This window comes from Netta rufina, assembly GCF_964035555.1.
Source record: "Netta rufina genome assembly, chromosome: 1".
In the NCBI taxonomy this organism is placed as follows: Eukaryota; Metazoa; Chordata; class Aves; order Anseriformes; family Anatidae; genus Netta; species Netta rufina.
The window spans coordinates 89,843,898-89,867,473 of record NC_140123.1 but is presented as its reverse complement, the minus strand read 5'-3'; the positions used below and the strand labels follow the sequence as shown (position 1 = coordinate 89,867,473).

At 35.9% G+C, this 23,576-nt stretch overlaps 1 protein-coding gene across 2 annotated transcripts in view; it reads right to left on the bottom strand.

Moving 5' to 3' along the window:
- The window catches only part of USP9X (ubiquitin specific peptidase 9 X-linked), a 101,827-nt gene that overhangs the window by 34,423 nt on the left and 43,828 nt on the right, over positions 1-23,576 (bottom strand). For both annotated transcript variants that reach the window (XM_084304235.1, XM_084304234.1), the window contains exons 12-24: positions 22,072-22,278; positions 21,367-21,503; positions 16,252-16,385; positions 10,014-10,101; positions 8,389-8,731; positions 6,648-6,743; positions 4,479-4,690; positions 2,575-2,815; positions 2,228-2,377; positions 2,004-2,124; positions 1,441-1,571; positions 898-1,176; positions 35-160 (exon numbers count right to left, since the gene is read on the bottom strand). In XM_084304235.1, coding sequence (XP_084160361.1) covers positions 35-160; positions 898-1,176; positions 1,441-1,571; positions 2,004-2,124; positions 2,228-2,377; positions 2,575-2,815; positions 4,479-4,690; positions 6,648-6,743; positions 8,389-8,731; positions 10,014-10,101; positions 16,252-16,385; positions 21,367-21,503; positions 22,072-22,278 — 2,265 coding nt within the window. The remainder of the gene's footprint in view (positions 1-34; positions 161-897; positions 1,177-1,440; positions 1,572-2,003; positions 2,125-2,227; positions 2,378-2,574; positions 2,816-4,478; positions 4,691-6,647; positions 6,744-8,388; positions 8,732-10,013; positions 10,102-16,251; positions 16,386-21,366; positions 21,504-22,071; positions 22,279-23,576) is intronic.

Here is a 23,576-nt window from a genome sequence, read left to right as displayed (position 1 = left end):
AAAAAAGTAAAGATACGCAAAGGAATTAACTGACCTCATCAGATATTTGCTGTGCAAGACGTATTGCTACATTTCTTAGCATGCATTCTGAAGTTGGGTTAGGAATGTTTTGTAGGGCATTTTGTAGCACCACTGCCTGGTCATGCGTAGCCTGGTTTACCTGTAAGAAAGTATTTTATTGTTACATGGGGAAAAAAAAAAAGAAAGAAGATATGAAAGTATGAAGTTACTTGGGAGGGTTTACTAATAGTAGCTAAGATCTTGGAAGGAAAAGTTGCTTGGAAGCAACTACTCAGGAAAGAACTTTAAAGAAATAAAAAGGTGGAATACATGAAAGCAACTGTCCAAGAAGGATTGCAGCAAATTTTAAGCTTTGGGCTCTATGCCAGAGGCCTACTATAAGAGAACAGAAATAAATATTGACCTACACCATATTTATTCAGATGTAGAAAAACTAACATGTTGAACAAGCACAAAATTTATTACTTTAGACCGGTAACGGAGGTGATCTGAAAAGGAAGCCACGAGCCCTTCAAAAGACTCAGCAGACCAAAAGAATCCGAGGTCACAGCTATGGGATAGATGTACCTCAAAACTGGAAGTTAGCTGCACTGACAATCATGCTAACTTTTGAAAAGCACATATAAAGCCTGGTAGAACTCACACCTGACTTTCTACAGTCAGAAAGAAACAGGATTTGTTCTCTCCCTCTCTCTTTTTTTTTTTTTTTTTTTTTTTTTTTAAAGATTTCTCACACAACTTTATCTGACAGTACTGTGAGTTCTTGACATGCAACTTGCTTTAAGAGATTGTCAACAGGGAGTATAGACAGATGTCATGTCAGACAATATAAATTCACAATATGTTGCTATTTGCATCAAGGAAGATTCATATTACCGGTGAAATTGTACTTGTGCCTTCCACAACTGGCTGACAAGCTTCTGCCACAGCTCGAACGTGGCCATATCCAATTGCTGTTAGCAGTAACTTGGCTATTTTTAGAGCATTAAGGTAAGCACCCCTCCGAGTTTCCATATCTGCATTTGGCAGGAAGTTATTTCTAGTCAGCATGCTCAGTACAAGAGGCAAACCACCACTTTTCAAGAAGTTGTATTGGAAGTCACTGGCATCTTCTCCCAGAGGTGCACTGGCAGGCATTAACAAGGCATAAACTACCTACAGAACAAAACACAAAGAGTTAACAGGGGTGCACTAGCTCAAATGTGGATGATTAAACATGAGACTATCCTGATATACTTATTAAGCAATGCTTTTACAGTACTGGCCATGCACCAGTTTACTCCAGTAAACTATTAGGTATTGTTCATTACTAAACAGTGTATGATCTTAGGTTTCCATAATGTTACAGGAAAGATTGTCAAAAAAAAAAAAAAAGTTGAAGATTTTTATTTTTCAAAGAAAAGGCAAAGCACCACAAACCTCTGTTAGATATAGCACTTGTGAGGCAGAAGGACCAAAGAATAGAGAGTCAAGGGATGGACTAAGGCTGCTTTCCCCAAGTTTTGCATGATCTAAACAAATAGCTCTTAGTTTCTCAACCGTAGTGTTATCTGCAATAAAAACACAATTTATAAACATTTTGTAATACTGCTACTTTAGAACAACCAAATACCATTCACAGTTACCAATGTGACTGACAGACATCAGACTATAAAGTGTTGTGCATTGTTGATTTCTGTCAGTACAAACGCTATCCTACTAAAGTAGTGCCACAAACTCATTTTAAAATAGAATGCTTCTCTTTATTTTCATGGCACTGTGGGACTGAATCCCAGCTTCAATTACAAACTATGTACATTTACATGACAGGCAAGAAGTAACTGATTTGGCAAGTACACTTACAACCCTAATTAGCGTAACAGCCATGAATTACAATACCAATAAATTAGCAGGAAGCAGAAAACATTTCCCTGATTACATTTTTTATGTAACAAGTGAGAAATATAGTCACCAAGACAAAACAGGGTGAAATGCAGTTTTACCTGGTGGCATGAGCTTCATAAGAACACGTGCTCCATCTCTAAGAGGTGGCATATTTAGGCTACTGCCCAAGTCTGCAACTTGCCAAAGGAAAGAAATGTATCGAGGATGCAGTGACATGATCTTGAAACAAGCAAATTAAACAGAAAAACACAAAAAATAATTAGTTAAGGACAAAGTATAGGGGAAGAAATGTTTTTAAACTATCACTTCAGTACATGCTTACCACTCCAGGCAAACAGCTTTCAACTTCTGGGTTTGGACCATCACTGTAGTGATTGCCATGGTTGCCCGGAGAACCAGTTGACGAGTCAGAAGAACTATCAGGACTTGAAGGCATATTAGAATTTATCTGTGTGAGCTTAGCTGTAATTAGCTGCAAAACACAATCACAGCTTTATTAAGATTACACAAAAATGAAGGCTCTTTACTAAATAAACATCTGACAGAATGTTAGTGGCATACTACCAGGAGGAATGGATCTGCTTCAAAAGAGTAAGTGATCTCCATACATGGCATTTTTAAGCATTCACAAAAGACCAGCAAAATAAATAATCAACGTGCAACACTTACCGTTTTATCTTTGAGATTCAATTGGCCAATTAATTTTCTATCATCTGCAGGATCCACCAGCTCACCACCAATGAACAGTTCTACTTTTGTGTGTGCACTGTTGGCTTTAATACGATTGAGAATACAACGTCGTACTTGGCCAATTGTGTCATTTGTGTGAGACCAAATATCCAAATCTTCCACCTGTCGGCCTTGATTTGGAAAGCGAACTACCAGTGTGATATGTTTACCACGGAAAGCTCTGAAAATAAACAAACCAGATAAAGTTTTTTTTTGCCCTCATGAAATACATTATTTTTTCCTGCTGTTATTTTGTATTTCATCAAGTCTTTATATATGGTGATATACTCCAGCATAACATTATTTTGTGAAGGCACCAGCAATCATGCAAACTTAACATATACAGTAAGTTTCAAGAGCTGCACAACTGCCTTAAAACAGTCAACTTTACAGTCAGGTTATAAACACTAACAGAACTGTAAGAAGTCTTTTATAAAGTTTTAGATCATTTCTCTTGCTTGTAATTTTCTGATCAAAAGGAAATAAAGCTCAATCAAACAGGCAACTATGCTTTGCTCTTTTAGTAACATAACAGTTTTAAAATATACTATGATGAGAAAAAGCCATCAGGTCACCAATGCCTTCTGTCAAAGGCTGTTAAAAGTTTTATATTAGAATTCCACTTTTAAAATTGAAAATTAGAACAGAAGTTAAAAAAAAAAAAAAAAAAAAAAGGATGAAACACTTTCACACTAACAGCGACTACACTTTGCCCACTGGCAGGGCACCTCCTACAAAAGATGCATCTAGATAATCCCAACAAACTAATCCCATAAAACGAAAGAAGGTAAAAATCCTTCATAAAAGCTTCTTGCTAACAAGACCTGTGAAAAAGTCTAAAAAACTAGAGTGCCCATGTAAACAAGATGCACTTGCAATCAATATATACAATAAAAATCCTGTAGGAGCACTACAATTACTACCACACCATGAAGAAACAGAATTTCTTCAGATTTCTTGACAAAGAGGGCATTTAATATAAAAAGGGGGACAGTAACCCCCGTCATTACTAAAAAATACATTAACTGCATCATAAATCCATATATTCAGTATATTCCTTATTTATATATTATGATACGCTATCATAAATCCATACTCAGTATATTCCTTATTTCTTTTTGAGAATTTCTTCCCATGTGCAGCACCTACTAACACTGCAACAGTTAGTTTTCTTCTTTTCTGCCTTCCTGTCTGATTAGTCTGATTTCCTCTCTGATAATTATTTTCTTTATGAAAAAATCTACACAACATTGGATTTAAGTGCTTCCCTTTTCTTTGTACTGAAGAGAAGGAGCAGCTAGAGTTCAAGTTTTTACCCAAGGCTTAACATTGCAAACAGAAGAGTGAAGGTATACAGAAAATAAATGCACTTTGAAGTATCGTTTCTCCTCTTTCCTTTTCTATGGGGAACGTAAAGAATATTTCATTTAGAGATAGTACTACATTTAAGCTTGCCAAGTAAGATCAGCATCTCTAAACAAGTCCTGAGGAATAAGACACACACTGGCAACTGGTTTTTAGTAAGGAAGGACTATGAAAAACAAAGAGGGTTTGCCCATGCTAAAGTAAAGAAATGTTATTACTTTTAAGTAACTATTTATTATTCTCAGGTCTCTTGTACCTTTCATGTACAGCAGAATACCTGTTCCTTCAAAAAAAAAAAAAATAAATTAAAACTACAGATAGAGAATACAGGGATAAGAGAGATAAAGAGGAAATAGAATTTTGAAATTCCATAAATACAACCTATGTACAGAAATCTTTCACAATAGAAAATCAAGGATGTTAGTAATACTTTAGTTAACAGAACTATCAAAATCATAATAGTGTATTTTCCCACATACCTTGACATAGGTAGGATAGTTCTCTCTTCATGGTAATCACTGTCACATTCATTTATATACTCTCTTAAAACAGTCAACACTCTGACCATTCGTATTGCTTCTTGTCTTGCACAATTAATACTGTCTTTATCTCCATCCAACACACATAATGTATCATAGGAGGCTTTGAGACGATCGAAACAGGACTGAATGAAGTCTTCATGAATCACTACCTATTTACATTAAAAAAATGGCGTATTTACAACAAATGCTAAATAACATCATTCAGCTGGATAATCAAATGGTAGAAAAAAAACCCGCTAAGTTGCTCCATAAAGCAGTTTTATTCCGTGTTAGAATAAGCTCGCATAGCAAATGAGCTCTAATTTAGTGTGTACTTCAAAAACCTTGCACAGGTCATCAGTAGCTGTAACTGTAAAGAGCAAACCTGCACTTCAATAGGAAAAATGGAAGTTTGCACAGGGAATACTAAATTGGACTTCCTCTTATTCAGTAACTCAGACTTCACTGAAGAATCCTGAGATGAGAGTCTAGGACAGGCTAACTTTCTTTACACTAAGAGTGAACACAGAGCTAGAGAAAACCAAATTTTTATTTATTTTTTTTTAATATATCTCACAGCCTAGTTCCAAATAGCCTATTTTTCTGTATAAATGGACTTTAAGCTACAGTAAGTATAGTGGCAGCTGCAGCACATCTTTTCCTTCTGCCAGATTCTTAGCATCACCTTGCGCCTGACCTAGGCTTACATACAACCTATAGTATCATCGTAAAAGGTCTGAAGTCTCCACGTATAAGAAAATGCTTCCACTACAGACTATATTCAGTCATAGCTACAGGAGGACCACGAGGATGACAAAAAGTCTGGAGCACCTCTCCTATGAAGACAGGCTGAGGAAGCTGAGGTTGTTCAGTCCAGAGAAGAGAAGCCCCTGAGTAGACTTACAGTATCCTTCCAGTACCTAAAGGGGGGCTACAGGAAAGCTGGGGAGGGACTCTTTGACAGGGGTGTAGTGATAGGACAAGGGGTAATGGCTTTAAACTGAAAGAGGGTAGATTTAGATTAGATAGAAGGAAGAAATTGTTCATGGTGAGGGTGGTGAGGCCCTGGCACAGGCTGCCCAGAGGAGCTGTGGGTGCCCCATCCCTGGAGGGGCTCAAGGCCAGGCTGGATGGGGCTTTGGGCAGCCTGGGCTGGTGGGAGGTGTCCCTGCCCATGGCAGGGGGTGGAACCAGGTGCTCTTTTAAGGTTCCTTCCAACCTGAGCTGTTCTATGATTCTGTGGCAAGAAACCCAATCCATTAGCCACTTTTCTTGATAGTAACTCAGAATCAGAGGAACTACCAGCACACTGAAGCCCAATACTTGCACGTATGTTAAGCAAATCTAACGCTTCCTGGAAGTGTCAGATGTAACCACTTGCAAAACAGATCTATGCATGCTTACTAAGTCCAGCCACTACAGTAAGATGTAGCTTGCATGGCTGTAAGTGTACCCCCTACTGCAGCTGTGATCTAGCTACCAAACTGGCAGTTTGGAAGTCTATAATTTTTTTTTTTTTTGAATAACTAAGAAAACGAGAATCTTAAAAAATAAAACTGGCAAGATATCAACTGGAGATTGTCTGGAGGACAATATTCCGCCCCCAGATTTGAGAAATCCCAACAGTTTACTTCCCCTGACCTTTCAGAAACTCATGTTCTCTCTCTGTTCACTGAAATGCATCTCCCTGCAAAAATTAATGTAGGGAGAAAATATCTGATTTGCTAGAGTTCAGCCTGACGATTATGCAGAACACTGTGATCCTTTTTAAGGGACAGGACAAAAACTATTACATTAGCTTGTGACAACACTCAACAGAGCCAGCCACAGTGGTGCAAGTACTACAACTGGAAGTTCAATAGACAGTTTTCTTAAGTATATGATATGAGCTGTTCTGCAAGTAGAAAGCACAAATACAACAGATCAATTTAATGCAAAAAAAATTATCACAGCTCAGCCCATGCATATCAGAAAATTCTCTTAATTCCACATCTGACAGCTGGACTCAAAAGTATACTCTTTAAAACAAGGAAACCACCCCCAATTTCAATGCTTTCAAGGATTATAGTAACACTGAACTGAATTTTACTACTGTTTTTCTATCCCATTATAATTTGTTATTTTTACCTGATTAACTTGTAACCTTGGACCAAGATTAGTATAGATCTCTTTAAGAAGATCTATTGCTCTGTTTGCGATGTCATCATTTCCCTGAATCACAACCTTGTGTAATTAAAAAACAAACAAAAAAATGTATTAGAGCATGTTATAACTTTATGGCATAAAATTTATAAACAACTAAGTACAAATATCTTGGCACAATATTAAGTCTAATTTATAAGGTGGAAGTAGCAAAAATGCTTAGTTACATACAACTGATACAAATTATACTAGTTAATTGTGTAAGAGTCAAAATTAAAAATTAAGTATTTAAAGGGAGTTTATAGCTAGAAAAAATAGCTGATGTTTCATAAACGCAATGGAAGTAGTGTTTATATATTCACCTTCACATTACACTTCCATTTTTATGTAAGAGAATAAGACAACTTGTTAAAATATTAGCATTCTAGTCTGTCTTCAAGTAACATATATTTGACTGTATTCTTGAACGCATTCTTGACTGTATTCTTGAACACTATTCTTAAATGAGCCAGACATACCAAACTTGCAAACTCTGTATTAGTATTCCTTTAGGATATCTGGGCATTTGAACTATGGAATTAAGAACAGCATTATAAAACATGTACCTTGAGATGCTTAAACAATCCGTATTAAAGATCTAAAACCAGAATTTTCAAGTATTTCAAATGACCAGGGCTGGGTGGGAGAGGTATAGGGGAATGAGTTAGTTTTCTGATAATCCAGATTTCCATTAATATCTACCACATCTTCATGGACACTGAAAGCAGCCCCTACAGGCAACCTCTGCAGGATACTGGGCTGATGTGTCATGAGTTGTCATGCTGCCAAACGGCAGGGCAGATCCAATTAAGTTGATTCCCACAACTAACATACGCTAGCATTGTGTCTAGCATTACGTGGGCACTTTGTACTCAACCACTGTGTGAAAATTTACTTGTATAAAAATCCCAATCTACTTTAGTTTTAACTGTTAACCATGATGGTTAAAACACCTAACCCTTCAACAAGCCACAACCAAAACTACTGAAGACTCCTGCTTTACACACAGCGTGTTGTCTAAAACACAGTCACAACAACCATCCCACAGCATACTACTGTGGATTCTACGCGGCTCTTCAAAACTAGAAAGACTGAAAAACTAAATATTAAATTGGATACTGATGTTTTTCACTACTGGATTTGGCAAGCTTCAGAGCACTTTTATAAAAAAGTTATAATGCTTCCATCCAAAAGCTATAACCATGTTTAGGCAAAAGGCTGTGGATACAAGAGGAATCAAACCAGTCATCACTTGGTCTCATCTGGAATCACTCCAGTTTACCGTACTGGAAGGAATAACATGAGTAAGCTTATGAAGTCTTATGGAGTCCATAAAATGAATTGTGTGTGTACACAGGGAGAGAGACCTACAGACCATGAATGATTCTTCCTAAACAATACAGACAAATTTTTGATCTCATATGCACACATAAATATACTTGATGTTTCAAATAAATTCCCATTAAATTCTCAAATCCACAGAATACTCTGCGAAGCTACTAACTTACCTGCTGGAAAGACAGCAGAGTCAATACCTATGTACTTAAATGGAAAAGGATGCTTTTTGTAATTCTAGTCTATAAGTAAAAAATTACATATTCTTAAAATATTAAAAAAAAAAAAAAAAAAAAAAGATTGAGAAGGAATTAATGGTTAACTTTTCAGCTATTTCCTCCCATTAACTTACCCTCCAAAGGTAGTCTAATCCTATTAATTCCAGATCATCCATCATATAGGCTCGTCTCTTTGCTACTAGCTTCCCTTCTCGACAGTTCACAGCTTTGAAGAAACGTTCAAAACATTTCATTCCATTTTCTGTTAATAGGGAAGGATCCAGCTGAAGCACATTATTTTCAAAGAAGTCCTTATTAATGTCAGGGTCTAAGTCTGGTTCATCCCCCATTAGTTTGGAATACCATTTAAAACAGGCTTCGCGATCACAAAGATAAACCGCATTTTCAGCTAAACACTTCCATATTTGCTTCGCCTGAGGGGCACAGAGCCACAGCTGACCATCCTTCAATAAAAATCTTGAGCAAAACAAAGAGACAATTAACAACACTGTCTAGTTGACATCCACAGTTACAATTCAGCAAGAAATACAAGCAAAAAGTTGAATATGCATTTTAGATACGTATATATACACACACCCACAAACACACACAATCATCTAAGTACAGTCCTGAAAACTATATTTACATCATCAGTCCTCTCATAGTTAGCCCCATGATTTCCTGGTAAAAGTTTGTAGCCATCAGAACATTGTATTTCAAACAAGAAAGGAATAAAATTAGGCAAAAAATGTTTTACACTAAAATACCAAGCACTGTATAAATAATACATATAAATGCACACCTCCTAAGGCAAACAATTCATTTTGAAGTCAGGTCACAACGTAAGAGATTAAATCACTTCTGCAGTCATTCACAATTACACTTTAGCAAAACCACAAAATAAGGGATCAATTCTATAGAATAGAACTAGAAGCATAAGTCAAAACTAAAAAGAAAAAAAAATCTAGTTGTAAGTTTTTGATTTGTGGTAAATTATTATTAAAGAACTATTAAAAACTTCCATTATGAAGGTTAACACTAAGAGTGTTTCAAGAAAAACAAAGGATAATGAAAGTTCTTAAAAATATTTTACTAGTCTTAATGAAGTTAAAACCAAGCAAGAAAAAGCTTTGAGTCTGCACCTGAATAGCATCAATATACTGAAGCTCTGTTGTGAGCAGAGATCCTTTGCTTTTTTATTTTATTCAAACAGCTAGTATTAAAAAGTCATCCTTTTTTTTTTTTTTGCATGTGAATCTTTTCCAATGCGTTCTAAGGCTGACAACCTAGTATCAGTGTATGACACCAGTACATATCTATTTATGAACGTGGACTGAGATTTGACATGGTACTTCAAGTAAGTACATGTGGGCATATCTTCACTTGGAGCATTCCACAATTTCAGCTACGTTATCCTAATATGCATGTAGCTGTAACCTCGTGCACATTGTATTCAAGTCAGTAGGGTTCTGCACACAGACAGAAAATGCCCGTAGATATCTTAGGGCAGAATCAGAGTTACGGATTACACAGATGCTAATGAACTTCAACTGATTATTCCTATACTAGCACAGAAACTTTCTGGAAAAACAAAAGCAAAACAAAACCCACTCAATTGGTGCATTTTTGCATCCGAGTTTTGAAAGAAGTTAATACAACAGCTTAAAGTTAAGAAAAACATCTAGTGTGACTTTTTTTTCTTTCAAGTATTTAAGCTATTCCTACAGAAGTCAAAAAAAATGATCAAGTCAAAACTAACCGTAAGAAATTAAGTCGTTCTTGTACTTCTTGCACATGACTGTATCTGCTTCCTGGTCTTACAGTTTGTGGATCATATTCACCATGCTCTGCAAATATAAAAAGTTTTATTAGACAATACACACTGAGAAGACATGCTGACTCTAAAGGACAGGATGGATTTGAAAACTTGATAGCCAAAACATAATTAATACCAAGGGACAATAAATTTTCAGGAAGGATTATGAAAATCATTTTCAGCAGCCTCCTAACAGTTAATACTACATTCTAAATTAAAATGGGTATAGGCAAAGATTGCTGAGGGCTCTTATCACATCCACAAATACTTATGTACAGATACATGCGCTCATCATTCAGTATAATGAAACTATTACAGAATAATGAAGAAACTTCATTCTACTTATTCAAATTACTTCTTCCTTAGTTAAACACATTTTCTTTGGGAAGTAAGTCAGTTAAAATAAAAGCATATCAAGCGTATCATTCAGATTATCCTATGTTTTTTTTTTTTTTTTTTTTTTCCCCCTAAGGATGCTCTAATTTCATTACAGAACATCTTTCTCTGTAACTTGTTTTTACATTTCTAGGGTTTCTTCTCCCCAGAGGAACCCACAGCTCCAGGTCCTCAACACCTTTCTAAGTAGCTATACACATGATAACACACAGAGGAATAAAGTATATGACAAGCTTACTTACTGCAAGCTTGCAAGTACAAAAACAAATTCCTGTAATACTGACAAGCTTGAAACAGAAAATGTTGTGCAATATAAAAATAAGGCAATCAATCAAACTCTTATCTGCAATTTGTCAAATCTATGCATAATACTGTTTAGCAAACAGTTGTTTGTTTCACACAAACACATTGTGATTTCTAACCCCCCCAAGAGATACAATCTAGGTGTCTCTCAAATAACTTGTTAATGTAATGATCTTTAATTCCTCGTGAAAACAGAAGAGAACAGCTACATCGAGAACTAGTTTTATTTCCAGAGCTTGAGGATCCTCATCTGGATTTGTTAAAACATGACTGTATACAAAAGTAACCCCCCTCTTCAGAGGAATGATTTTCAAAACCATTAAATTAATTCAAATTCAGAAAAATATTCCATTTGTTCAGCAATTAAGATAATAATTGCTAGCAATAAATTAGCCATCATTGCACCTTTGTGTGTTTTGGAATTCTTCACAACAGGAAACACTTCTTTGTTATGTATTCCTATTATAAGCAGGACTCTGGTACTTGACATGTACTAGTAGGAAGTATTTCATCGTGACATGTTGCATTACAGCTCCGTTATAAACTAATTATTACTGTATTACTTATTTGCAAGAGTTATACAGATTACGTTTAGCTAAGATGACCCACTTGTGGGAGACTGTATCATGATAGCATCCACTCATGATAAAATTGATCTTCAGAACTGAAAAATAAATCAGTATTTCCTATTGTATTTATTTCCTTTCTTGATACAAGCCTAACAACTGAAGTGCACCAAGTGTTTCAAAATTAAGGGGAAAAAATTGTTGTAAATACTGCACTCTACGTACAAAAAGGATGTTAGTTTAAAATATTTTATAAAAGGCAAATCAGAAGACTAGCAGTTAATTGATAATGTCTAGGAAAGTGGAGACATAGCCACCAGAAATCCTTCAGAAATTTAAATCTTAATCTTAATGAAGTCAGCATAAAGGGGCAATTACAAAGAGATTCCTAAAGAAAGTATATAAAACTAGCAAACCAAACAGTACTTAAGTATTAGATGTAGGGAACTTGAAGAATATGCTGTGGGACCAACAGAGGAAACAATGAAGGCAGATCAGTAAATTGCAGAGAAAATATAACTAGTCACCTTCAAATGTCGGGTAGCTTTTTGGTGGTTATTTTATTTTTACTTGGGGGTGGAGGCCAACTGTCTGTTTTTTTTTTTTTTTTTTTTTTTTTTGGGGGGGGAATATATGTTAATTCACAGACACAAGTATCAAGAATGGCAGTGATAGAAAGATTCAAGTATTAAATATCAGTCAGTTGTCCGAAGCCAATCTGAGTGTACTTAAGATTTCTGAAAAACGCTGAACTACAAAAATTCAATCTATTCGATGTCTCAGCTTGTTTCTGTATCTCTCCTATTCACTTTCTAATGGTGCATCTCACAGCAAGCCCAACCGTGATCTTCAAGGTTTTTTTTTCTATGCAGAAGAACAACTGAATGACCAGAGAAACTACAGATCAAAAAATGATTGAAAGTTTATGTATAATTAGTGATAAACACATATAAGAGATTATATGGCAAAATTTCTCAAAATAATTACATTAAGAGATTTGGACTTTTAAATTTCATTAGGAAACAGAAGATGAAGGAGAACTGGCTATCAATCCACTCAAGATTTGAAAAGATCTTTGATCAATAGGCAAAAAGATGGAACTATGAGCTAAGATACAACTTATCACTGAACAAAAAAGCAGCAGAAAGGAGGAAAAAAAATACAAGTGGCAAGCTTTACACCTGAGGCTTCTACACTATGTCTAGAACTTAATGGACTGAAAGATGATTTGCAAAGATGGTAAGAGCTGAACAGCAAAAGAAATCAAGAAACAATCAAGAACCTAAGAGAACAGTAAAATTAAGAACATCTAACCTACTGTACTCAATACATCACACTATATGTCAATTCTGGTGTTTGCAAAGTTAAGGAAAAAAAAATTAAAAGTACTTACAATTCAGGATACTCTACCATTTATATCAACTCAAGATCTGAACAGTATTGTTAAAATACACACAAAGACATTATTAACCAGTGCAAAGGAAGAACTGAAAACACCTACATTAAAAGGAGATGGAGTAAGGACAGACGCATAAAAAAATATAGTTACTTTGAAAAGAACACCTTCTTTCAAGATAAATGATGCAATAACAGTCACCTAATCTCACAGAGGACTCTGAAGAATAGGGTGGAAGTGAGTTCAATAGAAAGTAGAGTGCCAATAATCAGGAGAATTCTGATACATGGATTAGATTCTTCTTTAACCTTAAAAAGGCAAACAAAATAAATATAGAAGGGGATATGATAGAAAACCATAGAATCACTGAAACACAGAATGGTTTTGGGTTGAAAGGGACCTTTAAAGATGCCCTAGTCCAACCCCACACCACAGGCAAGACCACCTCTTACTAGAGCAGGCTGCCCAAAGCCCCATCCAACCTGGCCTTGAACACTTCCAGGGATGGGGCATCCAGAGCTGCTCTGGACAATGTGTTCCAGAACCTCACCACCCTCACAGTGAAGAATTTCTTCCTTATATCTAATCTAAATCTCTTTCAGTTTAAAACCATTACACCTGGTCTGATTGCTACCTACACTCCTCCCTCAATCGAAGAATCACCTCCCTCGGCCTGCTGACCACGCTTCTTTTAATGCAACCCAGGATATGGTTGTATTTCTGGGTTGCAAGCGGGCACTGCTGGCTCACATCTAATTTTTCATCTCTGAGTATCCCCAGGTATCCTCTGCAGGGCTGCTCTCAAACCATTCATCCCCCAGTCTGTATGGAGAGCAGGGGGTTGCCCTGTCCCAGGTGCAGGTCCTTGCACTTGGCCTTGTTGAAGTCCATGAGGTTCACATAAGCCCACTTCTAAAGCCTATCCATGTCCCTCTGGATGGCATCCCTTCTTCTGTCTTACCAACTGCACCACTCAGCTTGGTGTTATCCAAGAACTTTCTGAGGGTGTACTCAATTCCACTATCCCATGACATGTGATGAATAACAGAATAGAAACATCTGTTGTCTTCTTCACACAATATAGTTATAGAAGCCTTTTCCTTCATAAAATAAAAATACTGCAAGTTCAAAACTAATACAAAAATTTCACAAAATACACAGTGATTTTGGAGTTGGCAACAGGACTTTTTTTTTTTCCTATGGCATTTCTCTGTCCTGGGCTGTTTGGGTTTTAGCCTTCAATCTTCTTCCTCTGTCCCATTCACTTTCACCACCTCAGTTTGATTCTACAGCTGTCCAGTTCTTACCATCTGTCTGTACAATCACGACAAACTTCCTTCTCCTTTCATTCATTCCCATCCCTCCCGTTATCTTCTCCCCTCCTCCAGGAAGGGGTGGAAATATTGGGACGAGTGCAAATTTGATGCTGTTTTCTCTGTATTCTGCTCTACTTATTCTACAAAACCTGAACTAAGTTGTATAGGTAGGAATTATGTATTACTGTCTTAGTATAGTAACTAGAAGATTAGTAGATGGTGTAATACATAATAAAGAGCAAACAAAGTACCAAGGAAGAAAAAAAAAAGCTGCACTATTGCTCCTTTGTTTTTGCACTCTGATATAAATGGGAAGAAAATTTGCAGCAGCTTCATTTCAAGAAAGCACAATTTAATTGATTTCTGAGTAGATTGAAGTTATCCTCTTTGCAAATTTTTAATTTCTACTGTGCCAAAAATGTTTATATTACTGCTTTATTGAGTCATTGTGCATGTTTGGGGGGGGGGGAGGGGGGAGCTGGGAGTAATATGGGAATGGGATGAAATTTTTTGCTTAAGAAAAAAAAATATTCAAGACATTAGCCTAATTTTTGTGCTAAAGTCATTGACAATTTGATAGGTAAATATTGTCAAAAATGACTTTTTGGCTTCTGAGTTAAAAATTAATTGAAATCAATGAATAACAGTTTATATATGAATAGCATGTGTAGGGTATTTTTGGACAAACACAAATGCATTAGAAAGTTGCTGATTGTGTTTCCTTTAAAACCCTGAGGCCAAACCCCAGATTTTCATCACTGGCCGAAGTCCAAGAAAAAGAGAGCTATCCAAAGAGTTAAGATGCAAAGCTCACTATAAATGGAATTGTGTTTTTGCATCACTTTTGCAAAGTTAAACAGCACTCCGATAGCTTATAGAAGTTACATGAAGTAAGGCACACGCACTCTTGTACCTTCCCAGACAAAACTAAACTTAAGACACTACTGCTTGAGAACACAACAAACCATTTAGTACCATTTAAATATTAATTAGTACAGTGTTATCATTAATGAAAACACTTAGATTAGGGTAAACCCTCCCATGTACCTCTGAATACAAAAAAATATAGCTATGGTATGCAGATTAAGCTTAAATGTAGTACTCATTAACCTACACCAGGATGAAACTATCATTTTCACATTGCACCACTCTTAAAACAAGATTTCAAAGAAAATTTTAGGTATCTGTATCAAGCACTCCAAAATTAAAAGAATTACAGAATTAAAGGTTTGTAGGCAACTTACCTATGCATAGGAAGACACAACCCCACACAGACAGACTTTCCAAAATGCACATATCCTGTTCTCTCCAAACAGTCAGAACTGAATTCCTACATGTTATAGTGCCATTTTTGAGATGCAACTAACAGGTTGGTAGGCTGCTATGTAGGGTATGCACGTGTATGAATAGGGTAGAATGGTCCTTGGTTGCAGTCAACAAGGTACACATGTGGGGGTAAATTTCCTCCTCTCAGTTTTGCTGGCTTAGTTCAATACATAAGAGTACTGTTGGTCCAGCGTTACAGGGACAGTTATTGTCCAACATTCTCCTTCATTTCCCTACTCCTACTTCAGTAGCTAGAAAGCTAGCTTCCTTCAAGAATAAGAATGCAAACTCATCAGTGCAGGGCTGAGTTTAAACCGAAGTATATAAATACTAACACAATATGCTGCCCAAGTATTGTTGGTACCAAACACAGTAAGAAAGCAGATAAACAGAAACAGAATTGCATGGTAAAAAATAAAATAAAATGGTACCACTGTGGTCTTAAGTCCTTCTCTGTGACAACTTCCAAACAATGGCTTCAAACAGAATTTATTAAACTTCTCAAAGGACCCTACAAAAATTCAAAACTAGGAGTGGGAGTATATTCAAGATTATTATTATGGCTTTCCACAAAAACCACCACCCTAATCTAAGTAGGGCAAGATGATGCTTATCAACTCACAGATAAACCTGTGCAGTCACTTCCCCATGTTGTGCTGTAGACCACCAGGTTTTCAATCATGAACCAACACACCATTTGCATTTTAAGCTTTTCTTGACCAGTATGACACCACAAATGCTATCAAACCCACAAATGCTCTAAAATTGAGTGAACAAACAATAACAGTTATTTCATTAGGAGAATTGGCTTTCAACTCTATTTTCAACTGGAGTTTTTACACAGTATTTATGAGGCCAATTTTTATTTAATAACTTACCTTTAGCATACTGCCTCATGCTTTCCATATAGGCAGAGAGATTTTCTGCAACCAATGTAACTAGGGCATGATTGTGCTGAAGTTGATTGATTAAGTCATGTCGGTAAAACACATGGGGACTTCGTTGAGTTTGACTGAAATTAAAATATAAGTGTTGTAAGAAAAAACAGAGAAGTCTTGCACCTAACAGTCCATAAGCTAATTCAAGAAACTAATGTCTTCAATGCAAGTTCTAAACTTTGCTACAATATCTAAAATAAAAAGCATACTAGGTCTCTGACAATGCTTTTATTTTTTCTTCTGATGCATCAATGGTTTTTACCAGTTATTAAAAGCAGTTACATAATGAGGATTATACAGTTGTAGTACATATGAAAGGTATCGAAGCAATCTGAGCAGTTAAATAGACCGGAGGCAGAATATCTGCAGCAAGTCAGGAATAGAAATACCTTCCTGCAAACCGCACAGTAAAGACGGAGACTCTCAGCTGTAGTACAGCTACAATATGCATAACCACAGTTTCCTCCACATCCGATATTATTTTCTTAATTTAATATTTAAACAAACTAAAACTGTTCATTTTCAGAATGAAAGCTCACAGTCTTATATTTGTCAGTACTTCAAAATGCTGCACAACTCTACGTTGCTTTTTTCCTTCCCTGACAATATCTAAAAAAGTTGGTACAGACAAAAAGTCAGTTACATGCAACATATAGTGTAAGAAAAAAAAAAAAAACAACAACAAAAAAAGAAAGTTCAAAAGAAACACCACAAATAAATAATAATTTATGTCTACTATAAAAAATCTGACCAAAATGCTACTCTTCAAGGATATTAGTTGTATTTAGTTTGCAAAAGTAAACTGCAAGAGCAAATACACAGCTTGAGTACAACACCCACGTGCCATGAGCACTATCAAATTCTAGAACGTGGGACTACTCATCGCCCCTGCAGAGTAACCTTAAAATGCTTCAACTCCTCTATATCACGGCACTCACATCTTGGCTGCGTAGCCAATGCAAATTTGCATGGCTCTTCTAAGAGAAAGGGGGGAAAAAGGAGCTATTTGTTGTACTGCTGTTCCCAATAGCCTGCCCAGAAGAAATATTTGAGATTTCAGAACTGTTCTCCTTTCCTCCAACTCTCAGAGTACACTCCAGAGCTAGCTGACTAGATTGCTGGTAGGAACTCTCATCCTTCCTGGGGAACCTGGTCTCGGTACCACATGAGCTACAACACTTGACAATATCACCACGCAGTATGAGAACAGTAGGGGAGGCAAGAAATCCTAGTTCCATAATCAGCTGCTAATGATCTTGCAGCTGATAACCAGGCTGCACTGTAGATGTAATGACAACAGCTCAATTGCTTCATCAGAACAAAGATCACTGTCAAGTTGGGTTTAAAAGACAGAAGCCATCAACTTTCTTCCCAGATATCCAGTAATTTTGTTATCTGCTACCAACAGAATATGGCCTGCTAAGCAGAGACATCTTCAAAAGATCGTTTCATAATATGCAGAGTTTTCCAGAACAGCTTGGAAGAGGCATTTAAAGCACAAATTGTGTTAAAAAAAGCAGAAGTCTGCAGTACAGAAAACAAAATACATAGAAGCATGAAGGCAGAAAACATACAGGACTTCATATATACAGAAAGAATGTCTTTTGTTTTCACCATAAGCAACTTTCCAAGTACACTTCATTCCAACTCTGTCAGCCCCCCCATCTAAGTATAAACTAGCAGTAAAAGCAGCAAAAGATTGTATGTCTGTTTTAGTGGCTACCTGAGACACTAGCTCTAGAGAGAAAGATGTATTGACAAAAGGTAACATTAACTAAGAACTTTGACAATTTCGGAAAGACAGGTGGTGAAACACTTAAGGGAATGAGCATAAGCAAGGTGTATTTTGTTGAATTTAGATGCCGATAGCTTGGTTCATACGCTCATAATATTAGCTATTTGTATCCATCTCTCCAAATATAGCCAAGGGAAAGCTTCATCTGCAGAAGACTAAGTAGATCTTCCAAGATACACTTCACATTTTGCCCCTCACACCCCTCAATCACATGCACAAACAGAAAATTTGGACATCTGGATTCACCTGGGTTAGCAACCAGTTCAAAAAGTCGGTACTTGTAAGAACTCGACTTATGAGCTAGGAGTTGTTGCATCGTATGTGTGAGCAACATGTGAGCTGTTATTTTAATCATCTGCTAGGATGGAGTCAAAGGCAAGATGACTGTACAAATGCACAGAAAAAAAAGCTAATTTGACAAGACTTTTCAAGTTTGCTTTCTACAGTTAAAGCGAATTCCACAGAAAACTACAAAATCATTCCATAAGCCTCTAAGGTTGGGCTAATTGATGATGTTTCCATTATAATATACTGCTTTACTAATAAACTGAGAAACATGAAAAATGGATGTTAAGGGCAAAACTGCTGTCTTTCCATTACTCTTCTGCTAAATGGATAGCAAAAGCCAACGTATAGGAAGAAAAGGTATCATTTTGAAATGAATGCCAAAGTACTTTGGAAATGCTAAGAAGAACATACAGTAATTAGACTGTCTTTATTTTCTACAAAAAATATTCACAGTGACAAAGCCAAAGTCCCAACCAACTTAATTTAAATGGATTTTTTTTTTTTTAAAGTAAGATTTATCCCATATAACTTGCCTCGCATAATACTGCATATGACTCAGCTTTCAAAGTCGAGAGATTTTCTATTAAGCCAGTAAATGCTATCTACCACTAAAAACAGACATTAAAGGTCCAGAGACATAAACCAGCAAATTCTTCTTTTAGGTTAAAAAAAAAAAAAAAAAAAAAAAAAAAAGTTACTTGAGACTAAGTTCATCATTGTCTTAAAGCAGTTACAAAATTCAAACTGCTACAGAAGGTCCTATCAATGTTCAGTTAATTCTTCTAGGCAAGTAATTTTGGAGACCAACCTTGTACTGCTAGGGTAGACACAGGTCAAGCCTAAGCACTTGAGAGTGGTCTACTGGAGACATTCTCCTTTTCAACACAGAAAAATGGGTAATTTTCTGTACCCTAAGAATCACTGAGTAACGAAGCTGACTATTTCTTAACATTAACTGGTATCCTTGCACCTATCCAAGAACTACTTTCTAATGCTACTGCAATTCTAGTTAAGCTAAACTCCCAAAACATACAGTGTTTCCCTGTGGTCAGGAAGTTATAGTTGCTTTGGCAATGTTTATAACCTATTCGTCACTTTGCTCAACTTCAGAAATACCTGTCAACAATTAGATCCTCCTCCCCAAAAGAATCTCTACAGTGCCAATGACAGAAGGTAATTTATACTTATGTTTGCCAACCATCAACAGCCTTACTCCTTCTGGACTAAACTTTTAATTGCAAATGAATTTAAACACCCAAAAGAGTAGTATATGGATTATGGAACTAATGGTCACACACAGAAAGCTCTGTGAGATATTTTAAGACAACTGTCACAATGACCAACTGTTTCAACCTATCTTCAACCCAAATTCTAGAAGGACATTAGAGATTTAGGTTTTAAGTTGATGTGTGTGAGATGCATGCATTACAGTTTCCCAACTGCATCAATATTACAAATTATCTGGAACTTGGAGGACTGGAAAGTCACTAATTACTTCAAAATCACATTTTAACTCACTATGGTGTCCCCGTCACCTGTACAATAATTTCTGATTAAAGAACTCCCTCAAATGCATCTTCCTAATAAATGCTTCTTCATATGAGAGTTCCCTGTTTAAAACCTTTAATCCAAAGTTTTCTTTCCTACTTCATGTGTTTTCAAATTCTGCATAAAACTGACGTATTACCACATACTGCAATGCAGATATCAATGAAGTTTGACAAATGGAAGAGACGATCTGACCAAAAGTAGGGAGAGATTCAAGCCATCCAACTGTACATATGCTTACCTTATAACAAAATTAAATTTCTGTAGTCTAAAAAAACAAAAAAAAAAAAAAAAAAAAAAAACAAAAAACAAACAAACAACAACAAAAAAAAAACAACCAACCAAACAAGCAAAAAACTAGGTTCCTTCCAAGATTAGTTCAGAGCAGAAACCCAATCAGTGTCTTGAATGAGCTCTGCTTCAAGAATTGAAAGCAAAACTTTTTTGTTCAGGCACTATGCTAATAAGTGTCCAACTGGAACAAGTACCACAAGTAACCAGGTAGCTACATTCCCCTAGATCTTAGAGCCTGTAAAAGTTAAGAACTAATACACAGAAAACAGACACGTGTGCTAATAAAATTAGTATCTTTGTGACCTTGCTGCAAAAACCACAAGCAATCATTAATGAAAAATTGTAATGGATTAAAGTGTCATGAAAACTGAGAAATATGTTGCAAACTAAATTAATAAAGAAGCCTCCAAGAGCCAGAAATGCAACATCACAGCTACTTCAACCAGTATCAGTAAGAAGGTAGTGTTGGGCAAACTGAAGGTTTGTTTTCTTCAACTTTCCCTGCATAGATCTTGTAAGCAGACTTTAACAGCAATGTCGATTTGAATAGTTTACTTGCTTACAGGAATGAAAACAAAGCAATTATATAGCACTGATAAATAAACAACAGTTTCCTAAAGTTTGTAAAATTTCTCATGCAGATACAAAATTTTTTTGGCAAACAATTTCTGTAGTGAGAAAATACTTAAAATCTAGAAACTTGGTTTCATTGAACAAGTCCTTTTTTGGCTTTTCATATATATATTTTTAATTATACACAATATATTTTATTTATACTTCGTAATCTAATTTCACTGTTAAGCACTGAAGCCCATAGGTAACAGAAAACAAATCCAGATTCTCTGCAAATATCTGCAAATCAGACTACTGTTCTTCTAAAAACAAGTAAAAGCATGTTTCAGAAGAAGAGTTCATGTCAATGCTCTCTTACAAAACACTATGTATTTTAATTTTTAGATGTGGTCTATACACATTAAAACACAAAAGAACATCTTCAAACACATGTAATGATTTAACTAAGGTCTCCCTGCCTCTCACTTAAAATTAAAAAAAGAAAAAAGCAAAAAAATGCTTTGTTCCAATTCTCTCAACTTATAAGAGACAACACTGTATTTGCATTCCATTCTTACCTCATATTCTGTGGTGCTTCACCAAACAAACTGCAAATTTCTCTAATTTGTTTCAGTGCAGGAATGACCCATTTGTCATTTGTGCGAAGCTCTTCTATAAAACGATCTATCCACTGGATCTTTTGTGTATCTCGATCCTTAAAGAACAAGTGTTCACAATCAAGTATATTTCAGAAACAATAATCATTCCCCTACTTTATTTGCTTCCACAACAGAACAGAACATACAAAGCCACACAACTACTAGACCAGCTTAGTTCTCAAGCATTCATTCTTAAGATTATCTGAACAGCACTGCATCCTAGCAGAAGCCATCAGTGTGATACAAACTATTCCTGCAACAACCACTCAAGAATTCAGTACATATTCAAGAGAAACTGCAGTTAGATAGGATCATCCATCTTAAATTAATTTGCCTTTTCTCCTTTCAAATACTTCTACTAATTGGTTAGACTAAACTGCTATAAAATATCAAGAAACCACGAGGAGCAGTTTCTCAACTACAAAACAAAACCTGCCAATGGCTGTAAAGTTGTATAATAGATTCATTTTTAAGCATGATGAATTAAATATTCTGGATGACTTTTGCTGTATTACCAACACCCTTACATTTTTTTTTTTGGGGGTGGGGGACAGAGGGACGGAGGGGGAATGGGGAGGACTTTTAGTGCTTGATTTCAGAACAGAATCATACCGGATTACACACCTGTGAACAGCTGTAATCTAAGATTTTAATATGGGCACTAAGAGCCTGGTCCATGATATCAACTGGTACATCGTCACTATGAGCCAAATTCCATAAAAGGTTCAGCACTTTGTGCGCCATCACACCATCCTTGTCATCCTCTGCAAGACGACGGATTAACTCAAGTAGCTTCTCACGCTGCTTCTTGCTTGCATTTGTCCAACTTGCCTAAAGAAAGATTTTATTCAATATCAAAGTTACGCTTTTTTAATCTCACATGCTGTAACATGAACAATTAAAAATGATGTAAAAATATAAATAGTATTCACATTTTTTCATTAAAAATACCACGTTACAGAAATACCTAAGTCAAAACTGAACAGTTCTAGCATTTACAGTTAAAATGTATTTAACTTTGAGACTTAGAAATTAAGAATCTTTATATAAACACCACAGATATGCTTGTAAAAGTTAACAACAACACTGACCAGTTCACAAGTAGTCAAAACATACTGGACTCAGCTGTTTCTTACAAATGCTTTCTCAAATCTCCTGTGCTTATACTTAAAACACTCCTAATTAACTTACAATCACTAAATGAGTAAAAATGCAGTATTACTGGTGCCTCTGAATCTGACAGAAACAAATGCTCTCTCTATCAAGTTAACCTTTTTTCTGAGTGAGTTATCAATATAACATTGCTTCATATCCATCTCTGAGTCAGACATGATGGCTTACCCATAAAACTTCTGAGCATTTATGTCAATATCTAAATTATGGAGCATTCCGCTCGTATTTACTAAATCAGAAGTCACCCATTAATTGGAGCACAAATTGCATGAAAGCCAAAATGTTACTGTCAGGCATTTATCTAAAAACAGAAAACTGAGTCTACAAAGCTCGCTTGCATTTTCTCACCTCCTGAAAGTGCAACAGGAGAACAGTCCATATGACTACTACTAGAAACTAAAAATGTAAATGTTAGCATACACAAAAAGCCAGTGAATAACACAATCTTTCAGAAACAAGTTGTTTTGTGTAATGGCTACAATCGAGTCATTCTATGTTTATAAACATTTTACTTTATCTTCCTGAGACTGTTTCCTCCCATGTGTATGTTAACCAGGGCAAAATTATTACATGATAAAGATGAAGTGGGGAAAGGAGTCCCTCACTTCCTCCTCTACTTGAAGACGGTAAGTAGCAATAACTGATAAATTTCATGAAAGGTACTCTAACACTAAGATAAAAACATTATTTATCAAACCACCAACAATTAATAATTTAGAATGAACACAATACGGTATTAAATGTAAGTAATTTATTTGAAAAGGTCAATATGCATAGCATTGAAGTGACATTTAGCAATCCTACAGTCCTCAGCATGTATGTGCATTATCCAGAAGTGGTCATCAATTAAACCAGCATAATGAACCTTTGCTTTAGACAAGAAGTAAACAAAATCTCACAGTGGATGCTCAATAAAGTGTAACACAATCTAGCAGTTTCAACAGTAGACATTACAA